The sequence below is a fragment of the Phoca vitulina genome, unplaced genomic scaffold (genome assembly GCF_004348235.1).
Source record: "Phoca vitulina isolate PV1807 unplaced genomic scaffold, GSC_HSeal_1.0 scaffold35, whole genome shotgun sequence".
NCBI lineage: Eukaryota > Metazoa > Chordata > Mammalia > Carnivora > Phocidae > Phoca > Phoca vitulina.
Genome location: NW_022589738.1, coordinates 19,528,083 through 19,553,123, shown reverse-complemented (window position 1 = coordinate 19,553,123; position 25,041 = coordinate 19,528,083). Strand labels below are relative to the sequence as shown.

Sequence of the window (25,041 nt, the reverse complement as noted above, 5' to 3'; positions counted from 1 at the left end):
CTACAAGGAAATAATCATGGTGGTACACAAAAATCTGAAAACAAAGACTATTTATTATCCCATCCTGGATTATACCAATGAAAAAAACTAGGACACATCCAAACATCCAATAACATAGGAGTGGCTCAAAAATCTGAGGCCATCCAAAACATGGAATGCTATGCAGCCAGGTCAACAATTATCGTGTGGTTCAGAAAGAGAGAAAGCAAATGCAGCCAAATATTAACATTTGTCCAGTCTAAATGCAGGCTCTATGGGTGTTCACTGCCAACTTTTCTATAGGTTTAAAATGTAAAAATAAAGTTGGGTACATGTTTTTTTAAAAGTGAAAAATGGGGGCACCTGGGTGGTTCAGTGTCTGCCTAGGGCTCAGGTCATGACCCCAAGTCAGGCTCCTGGCTCAGCTAGGAGTCTGCTTCTCCCTCTGTCCGTCCCCCTGCTGGTGCTCTCTCTCTCTCAAATAAATAAATAGAATCTTTTTTAAAAAAAAAAAAAGTAAAAAATGTTTTTGTGAAATATAAGTTAATAGACTTGAACGGACCCATCTCCATCTCATTAGAACTCTGTGTTCTTTTGTGTTAAATAAAGATAATAAACATAACACCCTTTTTTTCACAGGAAAATGGTATAGATTAACTCAATAATACTTGTCTAACTACCTGGTGTCTGTTTCAATCACACCAAATGTAATTTTAACTATATGAAACATGAGAAGATTTACAAAAAATATTTTTAAAAATCATGTTTCCTTTACAATCATCTTGTTCTAAGGGCAAAGAAAAGCTTGACTTGCTTAGGTTTTGAGCATTTGAAAGAAAAATTTGCTTTTACATACGAAACACACCAAGTAGTTGAGAAGACTTCACTGGTAGGAGTGGGGGCTCTAGGCCCTATAAGCGGAACAGCATTTGAGGGATCTGGTATCTGGGTTCCCCTTCAGACTCAGCCTGGGCTTCCTGGGTTTGATGCTATTATTTGCAAATCTAACATGGGAAAATAAATTCATTAATTTGAATGCATACAAATAAATAAAAAGTTTACACATTTAAATAAAGACAGAGGAACTATTTCTAACTACAGAATAGCCGATCTTGAGGCGAGGACTTCAGCAACCCTCCACTTGACGCCTCTCTTAAACGAGGTAATAGACATAGTGCGTTGTCAGTATCTGCTTGGATCCCAGTTAGGGATTGCAGGTTGCAAAACTGGAGTTATCAAAGATGAATTTCAGGAAATCTGTCTCCGTTTACATTTTTCTTTTAATGCTCACATTCATTACCATTACCGGGAGTCAAACCCAAATCTCCGGTGTGAAAAATCAAAATCCACGGCGATAGTTCCCAGGGAGGAACTCTTCCTTTCACAAACCAGAACCATAATCAGTTCTTGCCCCTCTCCTTCCGAAGCTCGACCTCCACCTGTGCGCCCCGCCTCCCCCAGAACCCGCCAAATCCCAGGAAAGCCCGCCCCCGCGAGCCACGCACAGTCCCCACAGGCTCCGCGCGCCTCCCGGTTCCCACGCTCTGCGGTCGTGCGTACTCTCTCCGGATTCCCTGAAGCCCCGCCCCTCTCTCCTCCGCTTCTCCTGCTTTCAGCCACTTAGAACCGCCTTCCCCACCTGGCTATTTGGTTGGCCAGCGCCCTTGTCGTACGTCATTCACCCGCGCCACCCGGAAGCCACGGTTTATCGCAACCGTTCTTATTGCCGGCGGCTCTAAGGTGAGGGCCGCGTTTGGGTGTCCCTGGGTGGCCGAGTCCCAGAGTTGGGAGGGGCAGAAGGCAGAACCCCCGGCAGGAGCCGGACGAGCCCACTCCTGCTGTTAAGAGGGTGCAGATGTACTGTGCCGGAGGCCAAACTGAGTGGTCAACGTGGTCTACCCCCTCCCCATTCCTCAGGAACACATCATGGCGACGCCCCCTAAACGGCGGGCCCTGGAATCCACAGGGGAGAAAGTGCTGCGCTATGAGGCCTTCATCTGTGACGTGCTACAGCGGGACCTGCGGTGAGTGACAGCGTGGAGGGCCGGGCGTGTGGAACGTTCCACGTGGGGGGGCGGGGCGTTCGAAGTCAGGGCCTAGCCTTCTGATTGGTGGGGGAGGCGTCCGGAGCCCGGCCCTGTACGCCGATCCAGCGAGAAGGAGGGGCGACATCCGGGGTGCGACTTGGGCTGGGATGTGGCGGTCTTAGTGGAGGGTGTGTCCGCGCATGTGCGGCCTCCCCTCTCACCGGTTGAGCTAGAGTCCAAAGCGGGAGTTCTCGGGTTCGAATCCTTGGCTTGGCCATTTCGCCATCCGTGTGAAGACGTTGTACCCTGCCTCGCCTTTTTGTGCCTCGGTTTTCTTATCTGTGAAATGGGAAAATTGATGGAACCTTCCTGATGGGGTGGTTTTGAGTTTTTTAATGTGTTCAGTCCTTGTAAAGGATTTAACATAGATACTACGGGCTCAATGAGTATGACAAATTATTATTACTGTCATTATTAATCTGAGCAGGAAGTAGCGTGTTCAGAAGTAGGATAATGAACATTCTAAAGGGATGGAAGATTTTTCTAGGGTGAGAAAGGGACACTTTTTTTTTTTTTGAGAATGGGATATTCTGATTGGAGGGAGGCATTGGGAGTGGAGTGTGATAATAGTACTAATAAATTACAGCTAATGCATATATAGAGCTTACTATTTGGTTAGGCACTATTATAAGTACTTTGTAGTAAACACTCATTTAATTCTCCTAATGACTCTGTGAGGTAATATTTGTCATCCCTTTTTTATAGATAGGGAAATTGAGTCTTAAAGAGTTTACTTACTTGCCAAAGTCACACAACTAGTAAAAAAGGAGAGCCTGGATTCAAACCCAAGCAGTCTGACTCACAATTCAAATCTTAACTTCTGCACTAAAATGCTTCTTTAGGGCACAGCAACATGAGGGTCTCAGTCATAATATGAGGTATTCTGAGAGGGCCAGGGCTTCTTGTTGGTCACCATTGTCCTCTTGTCCCATCAGAAAAGTGCTGGACCATCGTGACAAGGTATATGAGCAGCTGGCCAAATACCTTCAACTGAGAAATGTCATTGAGCGACTTCAGGTAAAAACACCAAGGTTAGGTACCATTTTGGTGTGTGTGGGCAAGGGAGGGGGATGGGAGGAGAGATCCCAGACCAAAACCTGTCAGCTGACCTGAAAGTTGACCACTGACCCCTCCCTTTTTTTCCCTGGCCCCACAGGAAGCTAATCCCTCGGAGTTATATATGCAGGTGGATTTGGGCTGTAACTTCTTCGTTGACACAGTTGTGTGAGTGTCTACCTGCCCCTCTGAGCCCACAGGGCTCAGCTTCCCCCTTCCTTCATTCAACAAATATTTTTTTGAGTATTTGCTATGGTCCAGACACTGTGCTAGGTGCTGGGGATGTGACAGTGAATCGAATAGAACAAAATCCCTGCCCTCCCAGGGGAAGGTGGGAGGAGTGGACTAAAAAAAAAAAATCTTCATTGAACTGTATAGTATGCTAAACAGTGATAATAAGGACTTCCCCCACTTCCTCTAACCATTGTTTCCTCAGCCCAGATACTTCACGAATCTATGTGGCCCTTGGATATGGTTTTTTCCTGGAGTTGACACTGGCAGAAGCTCTCAAGTTCATTGATCGTAAGAGCAATCTCCTCACAGAGTAAGTCCATTCTATGAGGATAGTGTCCAAAATGCCGCCATTTGCAACACCCTTCTCCCTTTCCCCACGGCTCCCTGGGATGAGACTTCAGGGTCCATTTCCCTCCTCCTCAGGGCTAGGGCTGAGGAAAGTGGAGACGCAAAGCTTAGCCCCAAGTGTAGCACATAGTAACCACTCAGTAAATGGTCTTTGTATTGTTCATTCACACACATTTGTTGGCTATCTGTTCTATGGCAGGATCTGTACTTAGCAGTGGGGAGGCAGCAGTGAACAAGACAGAAGAGTTCCTTGAAGGCCTAATTTTGACCAGTTCCAGGAGGTTTCGGCCTATAAATCAGTAACAGTAAAACAAGTTATCTCTGAATTCACCCCCTATAATTTTCCTGCTCGTTCACTGTACTCTTACCACGCTGACCTTCCCGGGCTTCTTGAAACACCCTCAGAATGATCCCACCTTAGGGTGACTGCCATGGCTGTGCTCTCTGCCTATAACACGCTTTTCCTAGGTACATACATGGCTTCCTTTCTCCTAACTCGGTTTGAGTCTTTCTTAAATGTCACCTCCAAAACGAGGCCTTCTGTAACCTAACTTTAAAACTGCAACCTCTGGGGGTGACTGGGTAGCTCAGTCAGTTGAGCATCCGACTCTTGGTTTCAGCTCAGGTCATGATCTCGGGATCATGGGATAGAGCCCCACATCAAGCTCTGCGCTCAGCGGGGAGTCTGCTTGGAGAGTCCCTTTCCCTCCCCTTCTGCCCCTCCCCGCTCTCTCTCTCTCTCTCTTTCTCTCTCTCTAAATGGGTAAAATCTTTAAAAAAAAAATTGCAACCCCTGGCACTCCTCATTCCCCTCCCTTGTTCTACTTATGACCTCTTAATGTTTACTGTGTGATTTACTTCTTTCTAAAATTCATTGCCTTTGCCCATTAGGATATAAGCTTTACAAAGGGAGATATAATAGTACATAGCATACAATAGGTACTCTGTGTTTGTTGAATGAATTTAAAAGGGTGCACTGGAACCAGATTGAAGGGGGGATTGAAGCAGATCTCTGGTGGTGGAGGGAAAGGTAATGTGGGGAGAAAGTATGGGCTACAGTTGAGTTTAAGGCTTTGTGCAGGGAAGGGAAATTGGGAGTGTGGATGAGAGGTTTGAAATGTAGCTAGGGAAGGCCTTCCAGGGGAAATGACATTTGAGTCTCTTGGTTGAGTGAACAAGCCATGGGGCTATCTGGGGAGAGCATTCCTGGCAAGGGGACCACATGTGACTGCCATGTTAGCAGAATTGCCAAGAGAGGCAAACATGCCAAGAGAGGGGACACCAAGCAATACACTTAGATGAATACCATCTCACAAGAATGAATACCACTGATCTAAAATGCCTTCTGGGTTATATTTATTCCTACATTCATTTCTGCCAGAGTTGGCTCTCTCGTGGTTTTAGTAATTCTTCTCTTTTCAAACCACTCCAAGGTTTCAGTGTTAGTAGACCCAAAAGAGCCTCAGATCTGCTGAGATTTCTAAATCTTAGTGATCAGACCAATTGGTGAAGGGGTTGAGGGGCCTGCTTTCATGGGCCAACACAGTTCTGAACTAGTGGTCATTTAGACCACATCCATTTTTTTTTTTTAAGATTTTATTTATTTATTTGACAGAGAGCGAGAGAGGGAACACAAGCAGGGGGAGCGGGAGAGGGAGAAGCAGGCTTCCTGCCGAGCAGGGAGCCCGATGCAGGGCTCGATCCCAGGACCCTGGGATCATGACCCGAGCCGAAGGCAGACGCTTAACCAATTGAGCCACCCAGGCGCCCCACATCCATTTTTTATAACAAAACTTTCCTTGTTATGTCACAGGATTCCTGAGCCTTTCAGATAGAAATTTTAATTTTTTGAGACTTGATGTCTTTCCCAAAAATATATTTAAATTGTCAGTGCCTGCCTCCTTGTCTGATCTTTTTGATATATTTATCTGGTTTATTAGTGTAATGAGAAATGTGATTGAATCTCTTATTATTTTATTATAATTAGGAGCGCTTCCTAGAAGTTTAATCTTTCTAGGAGATGAAGATTTGAGTTTGGGTAGTTCACTCTCCTCTTTAAAATACTTTGTTCCTTGGGACACACTTCGAACTAACTTTCTTTCAGGTTATTTTATGCAACCAAAAGGACTGTCAGTCCTTCTTATTTTTAGCATATTTCTTTGGGGAGTGGGAGGATCAGATCTGTGTGTATATTCTTTCTTGATTACACAGAAAGGAATACATGTCCAGGGACATGTAACTATAGAAGAGACAGAATAGGGGCACCTGGCTGACTCAGTAGGTGGAGCGCATGACTCTTGATTTCAGGGTTGTGGGTTCAAGCATTCTTGCTCTCGGCAACAATACCATGTTTCATTGATTTCTTGTCTTTAAACATACACTCACCTGTCTCCTGCGGACTTCAGGTACCTTTGAATGGAGTGGTCATTCAGTCATTCATTCAACATACATTGGCGCCTACTATGTGCCTCACACAGTTTGCATCCTGGGGATACAGCAGGGAACAAAGCAGACCGGTCTCTGTCCTCTGCCCTTACATAGCTTACATTCTAGTCAGGGAAGCCAGGCAATAAAAAATAAGTAAGTGATGTAGTATGTCCCAGGTTGGCAATGCTACAGAGAACAGCAGGGGACAGAGAGAAAAAACATTGCTTGGGAAAAATTTTTTTGTAACTTTGTATGATGACAAATGCTAATTAGTCTTATTGTGATGATCATTTCACAATGTATACAAATATCGAATCATTGTGTTGTACCCCTGAAACTAATGTTACATGTCAATTATACTTTAATAATTAAAAAAAGGATGGGTGCCTGGGTCACTCAGTCAGTTAAGCCACCAGACTCTTGATTTTGGCTCAGGTCATGATCTCAGGGTCCTGAGACTGAGCCCTGTGTGAGGGTTTGTGCTCAGTGGGGAGTCTGCTTGAGGTTTCTCTTTCTCCCTCTCCCTTTGCCCCTCCTCCACTCTCTCTCTCAAATAAATAAATCTTAAAAAAATTTAAAAAAAGAAATGAAACATTGCCTAGGATGGAGCAGTTGCAATTTTAAATAGAATGCTTGATTGAATGTGGGGTGTGAGAGTTTTGGGCTGAACAACTAGAAGGATGGAGCTGCCATTATCTGAGAGGGAGAAGATGGAGAAGGAGCAGATTTGGAGAGGAAGACGCAGGAGTTCAGCCTAGGACCTGTTCAGTATAAGGTGCTTATTAAACACTGAAGTGGAGTTTTTGAAGGTGTAGTTAAAACTCCCAAGGCTGGAGTTCAGGAGAGGGGTCTGGACTGAAAATATAAATCTGGGAGATGCTGATATATAAACGGGTTTACAGTGCTGTATTTTTTTTTCCAATTTAACATTCTGTATTGTTACCTTCTACTTTCCTTACCGTATCTAGTTTGCCTAAAATTGATTTCTACTTTGATAGAAGTTCAGCACAATAAAATCCACCTTTCTTATCATAGTATCAAGACCCTGCGTGATCCAGCCCCTTCCTACCTCTTGGACCTTCTCTTGTACCACTTTCCTTCCACCATTCACTTAATTCCTAACCCTCTGACTTCCTGACTGCTCTTCCAAAGCTCTTTCCCGCCTCTTGGCCTTTTTGGGGAAAAGACCTTCTCTTACTATTTAACTCTTACTCATTCTTTATTCTTCAGAAGGGCCTTCTTCAGTCCTTTGTATCAATTAGGATTCTTTTGGGTGAGACTGATCCCAATCGGCCCAGAAGATATAAGGAACTGACTGGTTTATGTAACTCAACAGTCAGGGGCCAGAGTGGTTTCAGGCAACTCCAGCTTCCCAGTTGCTTAGGCCTTGGCATCTTCCTTGAGTCCTCTCTCTTATACCTGACATCCAACCGTTTGGTAAATCCTGTTGATTCTGCCTTCAAAATATATTCCAAATCCAGTCACTAATCATCACCTCAGCTGCTGACACTGGTCTGAGTCTCTGTCTCTCACCTGGGCTATTACCGTAGCCTTCTCACTGGACTTCCTGCTTCCACACTAGCTCTCCTTATCCCCAGTCCTCCACACCGCAGCCAGATGGATCTGCTTAAACCCTAGTCGGTGGGGCGCCTGGGTGGCTCAGTCGGTTAAACATCTGACTTCAGCTCAGGTCATGATCTCAGTGTCCTGGGATCGAGCCCCGCGTTGGGCTCCCTGTTCAGCAGGGAGTCTGCTTCCTCCTCTCCCTCTGCCCCTCCCCCTGCTCATGCTCACTCACTCTCTCTCGCTCTCTCTCTCAAATAAATAAATAAAATCTTAAAAAAAAAACCTTGTCAGTGCACATCCCTTCTCTGATCACATGCCTCCCTTGGCTCCCATTTCACTTAGAGTAAAAGTCAGAGCCTTGTGGGTTTCACACGATCTGCCTCCCCAGCTTACCTCTCTGACCTCACCTCCTACAGTTCCCCCTTCACTTAGTCTTCTTCAGCCACACCAGCCTCTTTGCTGTGCTTCAAACACACCAGGTACACTCCCACCTCAGCATCTTGGCATGTGCTGGCCCTTGTGTCTGGAACATTCATCTTCCATCTATCCACATGATCCACTTCTTTAAGTCTTTACTCAAACGCTTCTCAGTGCAGCCATTTGTAAGTACTCTCATTAGAACTGTAGCCCCTACTCCTGCACTCCTTACCCTCTCTCATCATTTAACTTTTTCATTTTACTTATAGCCATCTGACATACTTTAGATGTTATTCCATAATTTGTCCCTCTTAATGAGAACTCGAGCTCCACAAGGCTGAGATTTTTGTTTGTTGTGTTTGCTGTTCTCTCCCCAGTAGCTAAAATTGCCTGGCATAGAGTAGGGATTCAATCAGCATCTCTGAATCAGTGCAGTCCAGATGGTGGCCAGGCATCTGTGCACAGGAGTGGTCGGGCAGTAGCATGTCCTACCGCCTGCCACGTGGAAGTCCTCCAGGACGCAGGTAGTTCTGGAAGTGATGCGGAAGCATCATCCTCATGAGCGTAAGTGGGGCCCACTTCGCCCTTTCTTGTTTCTTTTCTCCAGGCTCAGCGACAGCCTCACCAAGGACTCCATGAATATCAAGGCCCATATCCACATGTTGCTAGAGGTGAGAGCAGCTCACCCCACTCCCACTCTATCTCCAAACGTGTTCAGGGTGGTGTGACCTGAGGAAGGGGGAGAGCCAGGGACGGGAAGGACCATCTTTCTCTCTAAGCTGGAGCCAAGCTGGAGCCAGGCTGGCTCTGAGGGAGGGGAGGTCACAGCAAGCCTGGGTGGAGCCTGGACCCAGTCTCTGCTCAGTCTCTTCTGTCCTCTTTTTCAGGGGCTTAGAGAACTACAAGGCCTGCAGAATTTCCCGGAGACACCTCACCATTGACTTCTTCCCCGCCTCCTCAGACATTAAAGAGCCTGAATGCCTTTGAGTCACATGGCCCTTCTTTCCCCACCTAAACCCCTGCTGTTTGCTAAGGTGCCTTGTTTCTAAAGCACAAAGTTACCAGGAGCCCCAGAGATCCAGTCTCTGTGTGGAACCTATAAAGCACCCCTGAAGTCCCGCCTCCAGCCTGTTGCCTGGCAGCATTTGCCACTTGACTTTCCGCTTTGCCCTCTTTTCTGTCGCCTTGGCAACCTGGACCTCCCACCTGACCCTTCTCTTTTTTTCTGTTTATTTTCCTGGACATAACTCTGACTTATCATAGAGAATGGGCCGATTCAGGGTGGAGGTTTGTTCCCAAGACAATCAGCCTTTCACTCCTGGCCCTAAGGTTTGCGCCTCTCCCCCACCCCAATCATGACCGGGGTACCTTAGAATACACCCACGCCCGTCTCGGCCCAACCTTGGCCTCACCCCGCTTCTAAATAGTTCCAGCTTCCACCAATGGGCGCAGAGCCGCGTCCCGCCCTCCTTAGTCCGGCCCCTATTTTAGGTTGAGTCCAGCTTCCGCCAATCAACGCAGAGCCAGGTTCCGCCCCTTTATAACTGGCTGCTGCTCGACGCTGACCTCCTCGTAGGCATTTGGTTTCCGCCACTCAGCGCTCCTTTGCGTGCTTGGCTGCTGTCCAACCCCTCCTATCTGGGCTCCGTTCTAAAATCGTCTTTTCTAGCCAATCACTACAGAGTTACCCTGCCCACCTACGCACAGCCCTGGCCCAGCCCCCTGCCAGCCTGCTGCTACGCCCACTTCCATACAAGGCCTGCTTCCGCTGAGCAGCGTGGAGTGCAGCACCGCCCCGTTGGTGTTTTGGCAGCTGTCTGGAGTCCCTCATCCGCCAATCAGCAGAAAGCAGAGTCCATCCACCCCTGTCCTCGAAGGCTGTCTTCCGTGTAGGCCAATCATTGTGAGGCAGGCGCCCCCAGAGTCTTGTCAATCGCCCACGGGCTGTCAGTCTTGAGCCAATCAGCGTGAAGCACCGGCGGGGCCCAGCACGCCCCCTCGGAACCCAGGCGGCCATCTGCGTTCCATCAGTCTCCCTTGGGCCAGTCACGGCACAGCTCTGTGGGGCAGGGCCCGCCTCCCCAACCCTGGAAGCCGCGCGGTCGATCCAAGGCGCTCTGTCCAACCCACGAGCGGCAGAATGCTCGGCTCCTCCTCCGTAGGCCCACGTGAGCGGTGAGGAAACGCAGGGGCGGCTTCTAGGTGCTGCCGCCGCTGCCGCCGCCACCGCCACCGCCGCCGCCTCGGAGCCCGGGCCTGGGGGGCGGTGGGGCTGCGCATGGAGCCCCCGCCCCCCGGAGCTGCCAATACTGCCACTGCGCTACACACAGGTGAGCCCGGGGCTTGGAGGGTGGAGGGCCCGTCCGTGACCCCACGTATCCTTCCCGCCCCCGCGCGAGGGATGTGGCTTGGCCCGTGGCCTGCTGGTGTTCGACTGCCCACCGCCACCACCACGGCTGGTGGACCTGCCTGTGGTATTGTCCCCTCCCTTCGCCCCTTGTAGTGGATCTGAGCGTGGCCTGAGCCCCCCCTTCCTGTTTTATAATGGATCGCTCTGCGTGCTTGTATTTTCTCCCCACCCCACCTTACAGTGGACTCGTCCATGGTCCTGCCCCCACCCCCACTTAGAGGGGAGCCGGCTCTGGCATTGTCCGACTCCTTGACAGTAGGTGCATCTGAATGTTTGTTTTTCTCCTGTCCTTAACTTTCAAGGGCCCCGTCTGTGGCCTTGTTTGTTCCACGACTCCTGTTCCTTGTAGTGAATCAGTCCGTGGCGTTGTACACCCCCCACCCCCTTTAACAGTGAGTTAATCTGTGAAGTTGTATTCCTGCCTCCTCCAGTCCCCCAGTGCATCAGTCTATGGTTCTGTCACACACCCCGTTTTACAGTGTACCAGTCTAAAGGCTTGTATTCACATCCCCCTAGTCATCAGCCCATTGCCCTCTCCTTTTTTTGTAGACTGTTGCTCCAGTCCTTGGGCTTCCCCCTTCCTTTTAATAGTGAGTCAGTTTAGTGCTTTTTATCTCCCCGTTTTCAGTAGCCCAGTCCATGGCCTCGTTCCCTTTTCCTTTTAAGCAGTCTGTGTGATGGCTTTTCACCCCATCTCCTGTGGTACAGTCAGTATGTCTTTCTGCTCCCCTTGCTCTTCCCCCCCCCCCCCGTAAATAAGATGAGCCTTTGCACTCCGCCCCCCCTCCCCGGCCTTTGCAGTGGATCTGTTCATTGGCTTCCCGGCTACCCATGTGCTTGCATTCAGGCACACACCCCCATGCCCTCCCCTGAGTCCAGTGCTTTGTAATCCCTCCTCCGGGAGGGTGCTTTTATTTTGTCCCTCCTTTCCTCGTGGTGGATCAGTCCATGGCCTTCCCTGCCCCCCTCCCTCCTTAGCAGTGGCTCATCCCGTGTGCTTGTTGAACCCAGGTCTTTTTTACTCTAGAACACACCCCCTCATACACATCATTAACCCCTAAGACATTCTGCCTCCCTCCAATAAGTGGATGCATCAGAGATAGTGATAATGCTATTAGAAGCTAAGGTTTATTGAGCACCTGCTAGGAACCTGGCAAAGTGCTTTGTATCAGTGAGCTCATTTAATCCTCACCACAACCCTGTGAGACAGGTACTCCGGGGGTTCAGTACCTTATTCGGAGGTAAGTACCCAGTTAGGTTGCCCCTCAGAACACAGAATAATTTTTGAGGCTCCCCTCTCTCACTTCATCCCATCCCACATGAGACCCCACTCCTTAAACACCAAATTACTTGCCATCTCCAAGCTTTTTGTTCTTGCCATCACCCCTGCCTGCAGAGCTGTCTCCACTCCACACCTCGTCTCAGCACCCCTCCATCCCCAATCACAGCAGCTGTATGACCCGAATGATTTAACCACTTTCTCTCTGCCCCTGCTTCCTCATTTCTAAAATGGAGGAATCAGAACTAGAATCCCCTCACAGTGCGAAGCATCCCTGGCAGTTAATAAAACAAGTCACCTCCCTGGCCTCACCTCCTGCACCTTATCCCCCCAACTCTGTGCCAGCCGCACTGAACTCCTCACTCATCCTCAAACACAGCAGATGCAGTCCAGCCTCAGGGCCTTTGCATCGGTTCTGTTTTCTGCCTGGAAGACTCTCCCCCTGATCTCTGCATGATTCCTTTCAGAGCTCTGTTCAAATGTCAGCCTGTCCCTGACCATCTGAACCTGCATACTTAGCAGGCCTCAGGGCCCTTCTCGGCTTTATTGGTCCCTTTGCCCTTGGTCACCATCAGATACACTGTGTAGTTTACCAGTTTATTGTCCCTCCCCATTTGAAAGGGAGTCCCATGAGGGCTTACAGTTTCTTGTTTGCTTATTTACTGCTGGGTAAATATACTTAGTATATAGTAGGTGCCCAGTAAATTTATTGCATGAATGAATGTGAAAAATATTATTTCAGACAAATCAGGATGGTGGGGGAGATGGAGATGAAGAGGGCATATGAGAGCTAGTTAAAGAAGCTAGTTGAGACTATTTATTCAGCAAACACTTAGCACCTACTGAGTACCAGGCACTCTTCTAGGTGCTGGGGATATGGGAGGGAACAGAACAGGCAGAAATTCCTGTCCTTGTGGAGCAGACGTTTGCTAAAAGTGGGGGAGACAGACTATATAAATAAAACAGTAAGTAAAATTAGATAGTATGTTAGACAGGCGCTAAGGGGGAAAATGAAGTAGGGAAGACAGGGAGAGAGTATGGGGGTGGTTGAAATCTTAGGCACCGGGCAGGCCTCACTTAGAAGGTGACTCTTGAATTAAGGCCTGAAGGAGATCAGGGAGGAAGCCATAATGTCTAGGGGAAGAGTGTTCTAGGGGCAGAAGGAATAGCCGGTGCAAAGGCCCTGCGGTGGGATTGTGCCTAGTACATTCAAGAAACGTGAAGGAGGCCATTGTGGCTGGAGCAGAGTGGAGGGAGGGAGGCAGGCAGGAGGCAAGGTTAGAGCGGTGATGGGAGCCAGATGGTGTAGGCCATGGTGATACATAAGGTTGGGGAGTGGGGGGAGGGAGAAGGCTGGTACACGAGCTAAGAGCTAACATTTGTCGAGTGTCTACCACATGCCAGAGATACTTTTCTAAGTCCTTTACATGTATTGGCACTTAATCCCCACAGAAGCCTTTGAAAATAGTGTATTTTGAGGATCTTTTGCAGATGCAGAAACAGAGCCAGAGAGGTTAAGTAACTTGCTCGAGGTCGCACAGCTAGAGCAGGGCAGAGGAGTAGGAGAATGGGGACCCAGAGAGGAGAGCTTTGCAAGAGCACACAGGTTTATTCGGCACACTGGATCACACAGAGGAAGAATTCATTCTGCCCGGGAGATAGCAGAACTTGAGGATCATCTAATAAAGAGTTTATCAGGTGTGAGAAGGGGGTAGGGTACAAACATATCCTCCGAGGTGGAAACTGGATGAACGCACGGTGCCCATGCTGTAGGGTGCCAAGCTCGTGGGCACCTTAGAGTCTTTGTACGAAGACCCTTCCCACAGATGGCCGCATGGCTTGCTACCTCCACGAGTCACTTCCTCGGGGAGCCCTCCCTGCTCACCCTGTGTGAAATACCATCCCCGATCCCCTCTAGGGTCTTCCTTCTCTGTTTCTCTTCATAGAGAGTGGCTGTTGTAAAGCCCCGGGATCCCTGCCTGCAGCCAGACTGCCTGGGCTCGAACCCCAGCTCTGCCGGCTTCCAGCTGCAGAACTCTGGGCAAGTGACTGAACTCCACCCCTATTTCCTCATCTGGAAAATGGGAGGATCATAATAATGCCCGCCCCACAATGTTGCTTGATGACCGCGTGAGCTAAAACGACTAAAACGGTGTGTGACACACAGTAGGGGTTGTAGGACCGTTTTGAAAATTAGTATCATTATTCATCGCATACATATCGGTGTCGAGCAGGCCTCTGAGACCATCTCCAGAATTGACCTCCCGATCTTACCTCGAGCCCTGCTCTCCGGCGGCGCTCCCATCTCAGTCGGTCCCCAGCTCCATCCTTCCGGCGCTCAGGCCGCAAACCTAGAATCACCCTTGGTGATGTCACTCTCACTCTCCCCCGCCCCATACTTTCTTGTCAGCAAATCCTGCTCACTCTGTTTCCACATTTCATCCAGAACTCAGCCATTCCTCCCCAGTTCCACTGCCGCTGCCGCCATCACTCACTTGGACCGTCTGCAGGCCCCTCCAGCCCGTTCTCTCCTCACAACGGCCAGAAGGATCCTGTTAGAATCCAGGTCACGGCTTGTTGCCCCTCTGCTCACAGCCCTCATGTGGCTCTTCTCTCACTCATAGTCAAAGGCCTGGCAGGGCCCGGAAAGGCCTCACTGAGTCTGGCCCCCCTGGCCCCTCTGTTCTCACCTCCCTACTCCTTTTTGTACCCTTCCTCCCTCCTCTCTGACCTTGCCTGGCTCCTTGCTCTTCCTCTGACCTGCCCAGCGCGCTCCAGCCTCAGGGTTGTTCACCCTGGCCGTGTCCTCTGCCTGGATCGACCCGCTCCCTGGGTCATCGCAGACCTGACTCGCTCGCCTCATTTAGGTGTTTGCTCACATGGCCCTTGCTCGGGGCCTACCCTCCCCTGACTACCCTTTCAAAAATAACAGCCCCTTCCCTGCCTCATTTTTTCCATAGCTCTTCTCGCCATCTGACGTACTCTTTGACTCATTTACCTTCTTTCTTAACTGTCTTCCCCACTGAAATGTGAATTCCACTAGAGCAGGGATTTTTGTTTTGTTCACGGCTATACCCTCAGCCCCCAGCCCACAGTGGGCGCTCAGTAGATGCTTACTAAATGAATGAGATGAAGAGAAGTCAACACACCCGAGGAAGGCAGATTACTAGGCCTCTTATGAGGGGGTCAAGTGGGAAATATGATAATAAACGAAACACAAAACCCTGTGTGCTGTTGAGGCTTGGAGCAAAGGGTCAGATTTTACCTTAATTAATAGGTCCTCTCGCGGCTGAAAGAGGATCTGGTAAAATTGCCTGTCTTCACCACCAGGAGTCACACTGAACTCTTTGTGCCTCTGAAACAAGCCTGTCTTTGAAGTCAACTTAGTAAAGCCTCTGATGACAGGGCTCTCAAACGTGGACACTTCATGGTTTTGTGACTTGTATAATAGCCTAAAACTGTGTCCGCCCAATGAACTTCAAACCAGCTCAGACATGAGAGGATCATGCTGATCATCCTGTGTATTTCATTACAGATTAAAGAATGAAGGAAGGTTCTTTAAAACCTGGTTTGGGAGGTCTTATTCATAACCCAACAGTCCCAGCCAGTGAACAGTCGATCGATGAAAGCTCATTCCTTAAGGAATAGGAAGCTCCATGTTTATTTCCAAATCACCCTCCAGTGCAGCAAAGAGGGGGGCGGGGAGGGGCCCGTTCTGTGCGGGACGTGCTGAGGGAGCAGCGTGGGGGCAGTTTAGCCTAATGGTTTACGTGCTTAGACAACAGGAATCTGACTGCATGGGATCCAAATCCTGGCTGTGCCATTTGGGCTCCGTGGCCCATAGACGTCATCTGGACATTTTGTACCTCAGCTTCCTCCTTTGTAAATTAGCGATGATAAAGAGCACCTACTTTCCAGAATTGTGATGAACGATAAATGAGTCAGTACCTATAAAAATAGCAGTACAGGTCTGCATGCCCTTATCCAAAACCCTTGGGGCCAGATGTGTTTCAGAATTTCAGATTTTTCAGATTTTAGAAAGGTGACAAGGTGCACATACAAAATGTTACATAATGCCCTCAGTGGGCTCAGTAATCAGCCACATTCAGGTTTCTGTAGCAGAATGTATAAACAGTCACACTAAGTGAGAATCACTAAAGACCAGAAAGGGCCTCGTTCATTTCAAATCTGTTTTTGCTGCCCAAAGGGTGATAAAGAAGTTTTCCGGTTTTTTGTTTTGTTGTTTTGTTTTTAAAAATTTATTTATTTATTTGAGAATAAAGAAAGAAAGATTTATTTATTATTTATTTTATTTTATTTATTTAAATTTATTTTAAATTTAAATTTATTTATTTTAAATAAATAAATATTTATTTATTTGCATGCGCAGGGGCAGGGGCAGAGGGAGAAGGAGAGCGAGAATCCCCAAGCTGACATGGCGCTGAGCATGTGGCCCGATGCAGGGCTCGGGTCCCACGACCCTGAGATCATGACCTGAGCTGAAACCAAGAGTCAGATGCTTGTCCGACTGCACCATCCAGGTGCCCCAAGAAATTTTCTGTTTTTAGAGCTTTTTGGATTTTGGCGTGGCAGATAAGGAATTATGAAAAAATTGGAAACTAATATCTATTAAAAGCTTATCATACTCCAGGCACATGATATTTAATCTGTACAATAACTCTGTGAACTTGGTATTATTAGTATCCCTATTTCACAGGTGAGCATGTTATTATCCCTATTTTACAGATGGGAAAATTGAGGCACAAAGAAGTTAAAGCACATGCCCAGGGTCACACTGCTAATAAGTAGCAGAACCAGGATTCCAGTCCTGGCAATCTGGCTCTAGAGCCTGAGTGCTTGTCTGGTAGGCCATATTGCCTGATTGGAACAATACCAGCCGAGCATTATGAACTCAGCAAATGTTAGTTATTGCTGGTACCAAGAAGGAGAACATAAGGGGACCGTAGCAGGCCCGAGGAGTGCAAAGTAGACAGAAGAGAGCAGGCATTGAGTTTCAAGAAGGCTTCAGAAAGGCAAGGCTCCTGTGGCTGGGACTGGAACGATGGGGAAGACTTCTAGGCAGAAGGGAGCCCCACACGGCGTGAACAGCTTTTGCGGGGGGCTAGCAGAAGGAACCTCCTGGAAAACTTGATATTTGATGTGGCAGAGGATGCAAATGAAAACATTCAGGTGAGGGGCACTATACTAGTTTTCTACTCCTGCTATAACAAATTATTGCAGATATAGCTGCTTAAAACAATGCAAATCATTATTATCTTGGCGCTCTGGAGGTCAGAAGTCCAGCACAGCCTCACCAGGCTGAAACCCAGGTGTGGGCAGGGCTGCATTCCTTTCTGGAGGCTCCAGGGCAGGATCTGGTTCCTGCTCATTCAAGTTGCTGGCAGAATTCAGTTCGTTGAGGTTGTAGGATTAAGGTCTTTGTTTCCTTACTGACGGTCAGCCGAGGGTCATTCCCACCTTTGTGAGGCCACCATTTTCCCAGGCTCGAGCTCTGTTCTTCCATCTTCAAAGCCAGTAATGGCAGGTCAGGTCCCTCTCATGCTTTGAATCTCTCCTGCCTCTTCTGTCATTGCATCTCTCAGAGCTCTCTTTCTGCCTCTTGCTTTTTTTAGTAAGAGTTCCTGTGATTAGATTCAGCTCACTCACATAATCCAGAACAATCTCCCTAAGGTCCATACAGTGGTACCCCCCCCTTATCTGCATCTTTGCTTTCCGCGGTTTCAGTTACCCGTGGTCAAGCAGAAGATGATCCTCCTGACCTGTCATCAGAAGGTCAGTGGTAGCCTAATACTATGTCACAGTGCCTACGTCATTACCTCACTTCATCTCATTATATGGGTATTTAATCATCCCACATCATCACAAGAAGAAGGGTGAGTACAGAACGATAAGATATTGAGAGAGCACATTCACATAACTTTTATTCTAATATATTGCCATCATCGTTCTATTTTATTATTAGTTATTGTTGTTAATCTCTTACTGTGCCTGATTTATAAATTAAACTTTATTGTGTGTACATGTATAGGAAACAACATAGTATATGTAGGGTTTGGTCCTGTCCACAGTTTCAGGCATCCACTGGGGGTCTTGAAACATATCCCCTGCAGATAAGAGAAAAGGTTTTACTGTAACCTTAAGTTCATCTGCAAAGTTCCTTTTGCCATGCACATAATATACTCATAGATTCCAGAGATTAGGATGTGGACATTTCTGAGAGGGGCATTATTTTGCCTACCACAGTCTGTCCTCTGGCCCCCAAAGATTCACGTTTGTCCCACATGCAAAATACATTCACACCATCCTCTTGTCCCCAAAAGTCTCCTATCATTATGGGGAGTCGTCCAAAGCCAGGCTGAGGAGCTTAGAATTCAGTCTGAGGGTGTTTAGGAATGATGGTGGGCTTTGGGAATAGAGGTGGAGACAAGATGGCAAGAAAGCAATCCTCCTCCTGTTGACCTCTGCCTCCTTCTGTGTTCACAGCCTCTCAGCTCTGAGCCATCTGCCCTCCAGGTACCCCTGGGATGGCGTGAGCGCTCCCCCAGCGATGGACCCCTCTGTGACGCTGTGGCAGTTTCTGCTGCAGCTGCTGAGAGAGCAAGGCAACGGCCACATCATCTCCTGGACCTCACGGGATGGCGGTGAGTTCAAGCTGGTGGATGCTGAGGAGGTGGCCCGGCTGTGGGGCCTGCGTAAGAACAAGACCAACATGAATTACGACAAGCTCAGCCGGGCCCTGCGGTACTACTATGACAAGGTAAGGCCTCTGGGACCAGGACTGGGGACCACTGACATTTATGTCAGTTATTTCATTTTCTTGTCTTAATTGTCATAGCTATAAATTTGAAAACAGAATTTACTGTTTTTTACCCTCTCCTCTCGTACTCTCAGACCAATGTTGGGCACCCCAAACATTTATCTCAGGTATTTTCTTTTTCTTTTTTTTCTAAGATTTTATTTATTTATTTGAAAGAGAGTGAATGAGAGAGAGAGCATGAGCAGGGAGAGGGGGAGAAGCAGATTCCCCTGCTGAGCAGGGAGCCCGACATGGGGCTCGATCCCAGGACCCTGGGATCATGACCCAAGCCGAAGGCAGTCACGTAACCAGCTGAGCCACCCAGGCGCCCCAATCTCAGGTATTTTCTTTGTCTTAATTGCTTTAAGGCTGAAACCTTCATAGTAATACTAATACCCCTACTCACCCACTTTCTGAGGCCCCCAAGGTCATGCTGTTCTACTACACCCCACCCAACATTTCATTTTCTTGTCTTATGCCTATAGCTAAAAATTTGAAAAACAGTATTAATAATGACTTTCTTATCCTGTCTTCTGGAACTGGAGCAGTCCTGACTACCTCAGTTATTTCATAATCTGCTCTTATTCCAGAATAAGAATTCCAGAATATTTTTCTACCTAGCATCAAAATGTCCACGGCAATATTATACTAACCTTTCCTTACCTCATCCTCTAGAATACTGAAGACTTTTGTCAGTTCTTTTCTTCTCTCGTTCCTTTAGCTAAAATAAAGAACGTGTATAATGCCAGCCCCACACTCCCTTCTCATGCATCCCCAAAGCAACACTGGTCCGCCCCAGCATTTATTATTTTATCATCTTATTCATATAGCTAAAATTTTATATTTTCCTCATCCTCTCAGACTCTCAGACAAGTGCTGGATGGATTTCCCGTCCCTCACCCTTCATTTTCTTCTTTATCTGAAACTTCCAAAACAATATTAATGAATATCCCTTTTCATTCCTTTTCTGAGAAACACAAACCCACCCTGTGACGTACCTGACCAGCATTAAGATGTCTCTAGGGTGCCCTAGTGCCCCCCAGCTGCCTTTTGTCCCCCAGAACAGCCCTGGACCTCTGCTGCACACCATAAATTATAGCAATTATTCCATTCTTGTATTTTATTCCTTTAGCTGAAGCCTCCAAAACAATATTGAGGCTGCCTCATTCTGTGCTCTGAGACCACCACAACATCCCTGAGACCCTCCAGACCTACCCTGAAATATCTTAGACATGTTCTGCGATCCACCCAGCCAGCCTTGAGATTCCCCCCAATATTAATACCAGTATTTTAATGCTCTTATCTGGTTGCTATCAGTCACTTCATTTTCTAATTGCCTTAGCTTAAACCTGTACCACAGTATTTTTTATTTTTTTTTTAAGATTTTATTTATATGAGTGAGAGAGCAAGTGAGAGAGAGAGAGAGCAGGAGCAGGGGGAAGGGGCAGAGGGAGAGGAGGAAGCAGACTCCCCACTGAGCAGGGGAGCCCAATGTGGGGCTCAATCCCAGGACCCTGGGATTATGACCTGAGCCACCCAGGTATGCCTTAAACCTGTACCACAGTATTTTTTTTAAAGATCTTATTTATTTGACAGAGAGAGAGAGACAGCGAGAGAGGGAACACAAGCAGGGGGAGTGGGAGAGGGAGACGCAGGCCTCCCGCTGAGCAGGGAGCCCGATGCGGGGCTCGATCCCAGGACCCTGGGATCATGACCTGAACTGAAAGCAGACACTTAACGACTGAGCCCCCAAGGCGCTGCCGGTACCACAGTATTAAGAATGAGGCTCCGCAGTTACAGCTAAGTCAAGAAATAAATTATGAGAACCAAAAAAAGCCCCAAAACAAAAACAAGAGTGAGGCTTCTCAGCCTGTTCTCCCTAGTGACCTTGCCCTATTCTACATCTCTATCGATAGCTTTAAATAATCCTCTATATTAATAATTCAGCACCACAATCTTCTATATTAATTTGGTCTCTTCCAATATTTACATCAGTTACTTCATTTTCCTGTCTTACTGCATCAGCCACACTCCCCACCTGTCCTGGCAGCCACCCCCAAGGCCTGGCCCTGTTAGTCCACAGACACCCCTGGTTCTGGGAGCCAGGAGGAAAGCCAGCTCCTGCACTGACTCCCCTAGGCGGGCCCCATTGTGGAGAGGTGCCACGGGGTGTGGGTGTGTGTCTCTGAGGTGGGGGTGGGGGGACCGGACAGATGGAGATGAAGAGTGACGGGGAGATGTGGGGAGGGATGGATGGGAAGGAGACACAGAGGGGAGACAGAGGGGAGAAGGGCAGTAGACTAAAGGAAGAGTTGTGGAAGGGAGAAGAGGGAAAGGGGAGACACTGGGAAGAATACAGAGCGGGGAATCACAATGGGGAAGAGAGGTAGAAACGGAAGGAGGAGAAGGGAGGAGCCCCCAAATTGGGAAAGACGCAGGTGAGAAGTGGGCTGGGAGGGAGGGTACCTAGTTGGGGGCAGATGTGGAGGTGGAATGGTGTATATGTAAAAAGACAGCAGAGGGGCAAGAAGGACCCTGGGAGACACACCCCTCCGACCGCTCATCCATACCCTCCCTCCACTCCGGGCCCTCTCTTCTAAGGCCCTTTATCCTATCTCCTCCCTTCCCAGAACATCATCCGCAAAGTGAGCGGCCAGAAGTTCGTCTACAAGTTTGTGTCCTACCCCGAAGTCGCGAGGTGCTCCACTGAGGACTGCCCACCCCAGCCCGAGGTGTCCATCACCTCTACTGTGGCAAATGTGGCCCCCACTGCTGTACATGCTGTCCCCGGGGACGCTGCCTCTGGGAAACCAGGCACACCCAAGGGTGCAGGAATGGCAGGCCCGGGTGGCTTGGCACGCAGCAGCCGGAACGAGTACATGCGCTCAGGCCTCTATTCCACCTTCACCATCCAGTCCCTGCAGCCACAGCCACAGCCGCCCCCTCATCCTCGGCCTGCCTCAGTGCTCCCCAACACCGCCCCTTCGGGAGCAGCAGTGCCCCCATCTGGGAGCAGGAGCACCAGTCCAAGCCCCTTGGAGGCCTGCCTGGAGGCCGAGGAGGCCGGCCTGCCTCTGCAGGTAAGGACTGGAATATGGAAATTCAGTAAGAGGGTGGGGGTACAATTCCCAGATGAGGAGGGGTGCTGGTAGAAGGGACATAAACATCCTATTTAGGTATGGTGGAAGGAGGAACGCAGAAGTTCCCTGGGAGAAGGGGGTGGAGAGCCATGCAAGTACTAAGTTATGCAAGGTGCCCTGAATGTTATTTGCTTAATGCATAGGTTCGCTCAGCTAAGCATTCATCAGAATCACCTGGAGGGCTTTTTAAAGGACAGATTTCTAGGGCCCACCCCCGAGAGTTTCTGATTCTGTGGATCGGGGATGAGCACGAGAATTTGTCTTTTTAACTAGTTTCTAGATGAGGCACATGCTGCTAGTCCCTAAAGCAAATTTTTGAGAACCCCTGCTTTCATGAATGAGGGCAGTATCCCCAGGAGGCCCACCCTTAGGGGAAGCCCTGTCCCCCAGAGAGAAGCTGCCTCAGAAGAAGCCCCACGTCCTTGGCAAAGTCTCTCACGTCCTGCTGGTGGACCTGCCTTGATGTGTAGTCATGCCCCCCCCAATACCAAGTCCTGCTTTCCAAGACAAGTCCTTGGCTTCACTAGCCCAGCAATCCTTACGCACCCCCTCTGCCCGCCCCCCTCCTCTCCCAGGTCATCCTGACCCCACCCGAGGCCCAGAACCCTAAATCAGAAGAGCTGAATGTGGAGCCCGGGTTGGGCAGGCCACTGCCCCCAGAAGTGAAAGTGGACGGGCCCAAGGAAGAGTTGGAAGCCGCAGTCGGTGGGGAGGCGGGGTTTGTGCAGGAAGTCGCTAAGGCCGGGCCGGAAGTCCCTCCTGCGGAGGGCGTGCCGGCCCGGCTGCCCGCGGTCGTCATGGAGACTGCGGCGCAGGTGGGCGGCCTCGCGGCTTCCACTGCTTCCAGCACAGAGATCGCCCAGCCTCAGAAGGGCCGGAAGCCCCGGGACCTGGAGCTTCCACTCAGCCCGAGCCTGCTGGGTGGGCCAGGACCCGAACGGACCCCAGGATCGGGAAGTGGCTCCGGGCTGCAGGCGCCGGGGCCAGCGCTGACCCCGTCCCTGCTACCTACGCACACATTGGTGAGTGCCTGTGAAGGGGTGCGGCGGGTGAGGGAGGAGCTAGACTGCAGGGGCCAGTGTGGTTATGTCTGGGTGAGCGGGAGGGTGGAGCCTTCGAGTGGGATTGGCTGGAGGGACCGGGCTTGATTAACTGGGAGGGCGAGCTAGTCTCCGGTGCCGAGGGTCGGGCTGTTGGAATGAAGGGCAGGTCTGGGGGGGGGGGGGGGGGGGGGGGGGGCGGGGGGGTGTGGGGGGGGGGGGGGGACTTTTCTGGTTTGGGGCATGGCTTGGGGATCCTGCGTGGGGCTTTTTGGTCTGGGATTTCTTTAGTGGGTTTCCTGTGAGGTATATGGGTTGGTGGGGTGTAAGAGTTGGGGGTTGATCCTAAACTGATGGGATAGTGACCTGTGAGTTTTGAAATTGACATGTGGATGGGGTCTTGTAGGTGGTCTCGCCCCAATGAAACTGGAGGTGGGCTCTCGGGAGCTGGGAGGGGTTGTCTGTAACATTGGAGAGGTGTCATGGGCTTGACCTTAGCAGTTAGGGGGTAAGCCTGTACACTTTGGGAGGGTGATCTCAGAAGTCTGAGTGGGAAATCTGGTGGGACTGGAGCCACGTTCCTTCCGTTTTTCCCCCACCTGCCCTCTACTCACTTGAGCTCCAACCGCCCCTTCCCCACAGACCCCGGTGCTGCTGACACCCAGCTCGCTGCCCCCCAGCATTCACTTCTGGAGCACCCTGAGTCCCATTGCACCCCGTAGCCCAGCCAAGCTCTCCTTCCAGGTAGGAACCCCTTCCCCCATCTGGGAGAGGGTGAGAGACCCTAGCATGGCCCCCATCCATGATCTTTCCCTCTTTCTGTCCCCAGTTTCCGTCCAGTGGCAGCGCCCAGGTGCACATCCCTTCCATCAGCGTGGATGGCCTCTCAACCCCCGTGGTGCTCTCCCCAGGGCCCCAGAAGCCATGACTACCACCACCACCACCACCACCACCACCACCACCACCACCACCCCCTTCTGGGGTCACTCCATCCATGGCCCTGAACTTCTCTCCAGCCAGCCGTCTCAAGGAGAAACATAGTTCAGCTGACAGACTTGTGCTCTAGTTGTGGTGGGGTAGGGATTCTTAGGAAAGATCTCTCAGTAACCCTTCCACAGGAAACATACAACTTCTCTCTTCTTGGTCAGTTCCCCAGTGGCCGCCCTTACACGTCTCCTACTGTAGTGGTGGGGACGGTTTATTTATTTATTTTTTGAAGGCCACTGGGAGGAGCCTGGCCCACCCCTTTTGGGGGGTTGGTGAGGACATCTCCCCCATCTCCACGTTTTCTCCCCAAGATGAGACAATCGGGGTCTGGCTTGAGAAGGACCTTTATTTATTTCTCAGCCTGCCCTTGGGAAGCTGAGGGAGCCCTGTCTCCATTTTGGGGTGTGAGTAGAAGAGGTAGCTTGTTGTTGTTTATTATTCCTGGCCATACCCGAGGGTCCAGGAAGAATTTGTGCCGTTTAACGGTTTGGGAGTCTTGGCCAAGGAAAGACTCACACCCTTGAAATAGGAATTTCCACCTCCCCAGCCTTTGTCTCAGATATCACCTTTTAGGCCAGGGAGGAATGCCCCTTTTGTTCTTCTCCCCCTGAGAAGCCATTCCTGTGTCTGCCAAACTCCTGGGGTCCTGCCTGTTACCTCCCAATGGAGGGTTTTTTTGGGGAGTGGTCCCCGTCTGGGGGGCCCCTCCAGCCAGTACTCCAGGTCACCGTGTCCCCCCGCCCCCTGCCATTTTGATAGTATAATCTATTTTTAAACAGGGCTTTTCAATAGGGGAGAGGGGAGCATCTCTTCCTGTATCTGAGATGGGGTGGGTGGGAAGGAAGGGATTTGGTGGGGGGGATCTTCCTGCCACCCCCAAGTGTTTATTTTTGATACCAAACGTGTATTTTCAGCTCCCTCCCTCCCAGCCCCCCAATTTCCTGCGGGCGGGTACAAAGGACCCTTTGAGTGTCCCTGGAGTTGGGAGGGAGGAATGGGGGACATAAAGCCTGTCCTATCTGAATTCCAGGCTGGAGAGGGTGGGTTCAAAGGACTCCTGGGCTCACCTCCTATCAGCACCGGCCCAGCCCGGGCCTAGGGACCTGGGGGTTGGTGATTTGGGGGACGGTGCTACACCTGTCTCCACTGTTTGTTTTACTTCCCCAAAAATGGATCTTTTTTTCTAAGAGTCCCAGAGAATGGGGAATTGTTCCTGTAAATATATATTTTTAAAGGTGACGCTGGAGGCTGCTA

The 25,041-nt window shown here is 49.6% G+C and overlaps 2 protein-coding genes across 3 annotated transcripts; both read left to right on the top strand.

The window, feature by feature from the left end:
• Nucleotides 1-1,616: 1,616 nt before the first annotated feature.
• Nucleotides 1,617-9,099, top strand: UXT (ubiquitously expressed prefoldin like chaperone). The gene is made up of 7 exons (XM_032426617.1): nt 1,617-1,719; nt 1,897-2,003; nt 3,002-3,083; nt 3,223-3,290; nt 3,559-3,666; nt 8,722-8,785; nt 9,002-9,099. Exons 2-7 carry the CDS (start codon nt 1,906-1,908, stop codon nt 9,053-9,055), a joined length of 474 nt encoding a protein of 157 aa, XP_032282508.1. The 5' UTR covers nt 1,617-1,719; nt 1,897-1,905; the 3' UTR covers nt 9,056-9,099.
• Nucleotides 9,100-10,195: 1,096 nt separating this feature from the next.
• On the top strand, nt 10,196-25,026 carry ELK1 (ETS transcription factor ELK1). 2 transcript variants are annotated; one of them, XM_032426614.1, is made up of 7 exons: nt 10,196-10,444; nt 13,750-13,955; nt 18,308-18,581; nt 21,251-21,700; nt 22,336-22,782; nt 23,443-23,544; nt 23,630-25,026. In XM_032426614.1, the coding sequence occupies exons 3-7, from the start codon at nt 18,372-18,374 to the stop codon at nt 23,726-23,728; spliced, it is 1,308 nt and encodes a 435-aa protein (XP_032282505.1). In that variant the 5' UTR covers nt 10,196-10,444; nt 13,750-13,955; nt 18,308-18,371; the 3' UTR covers nt 23,729-25,026. The 2 variants fall into 2 exon arrangements, with proteins under 2 accessions (XP_032282505.1, XP_032282504.1); XM_032426613.1 differs by lacking the exon at nt 13,750-13,955.
• Nucleotides 25,027-25,041: the final 15 nt, after the last annotated feature.

What these genes read in the sequence shown, in the direction of transcription:
- ELK1 (XM_032426613.1), top strand. Translation starts at nt 18,372, where the DNA reads ATGGACCCCTCTGTGACGCTGTGGCAGTTTCTGCTGCAGCTGCTGAGA. An exon ending in TGCGGTACTACTATGACAAG is followed by an intron (nt 18,582 to 21,250) that starts GTAAGGCCTCTG and finishes CTCCCTTCCCAG; the next exon opens with AACATCATCCGCAAAGTGAG. An exon ending in TGCTACCTACGCACACATTG is followed by an intron (nt 22,783 to 23,442) that starts GTGAGTGCCTGT and finishes CCTTCCCCACAG; the next exon opens with ACCCCGGTGCTGCTGACACC.
- UXT (XM_032426617.1), top strand. Translation starts at nt 1,906, where the DNA reads ATGGCGACGCCCCCTAAACGGCGGGCCCTGGAATCCACAGGGGAGAAA. An exon ending in ATGTCATTGAGCGACTTCAG is followed by an intron (nt 3,084 to 3,222) that starts GTAAAAACACCA and finishes CTGGCCCCACAG; the next exon opens with GAAGCTAATCCCTCGGAGTT. An exon ending in TTCTTCGTTGACACAGTTGT is followed by an intron (nt 3,291 to 3,558) that starts GTGAGTGTCTAC and finishes TTGTTTCCTCAG; the next exon opens with CCCAGATACTTCACGAATCT.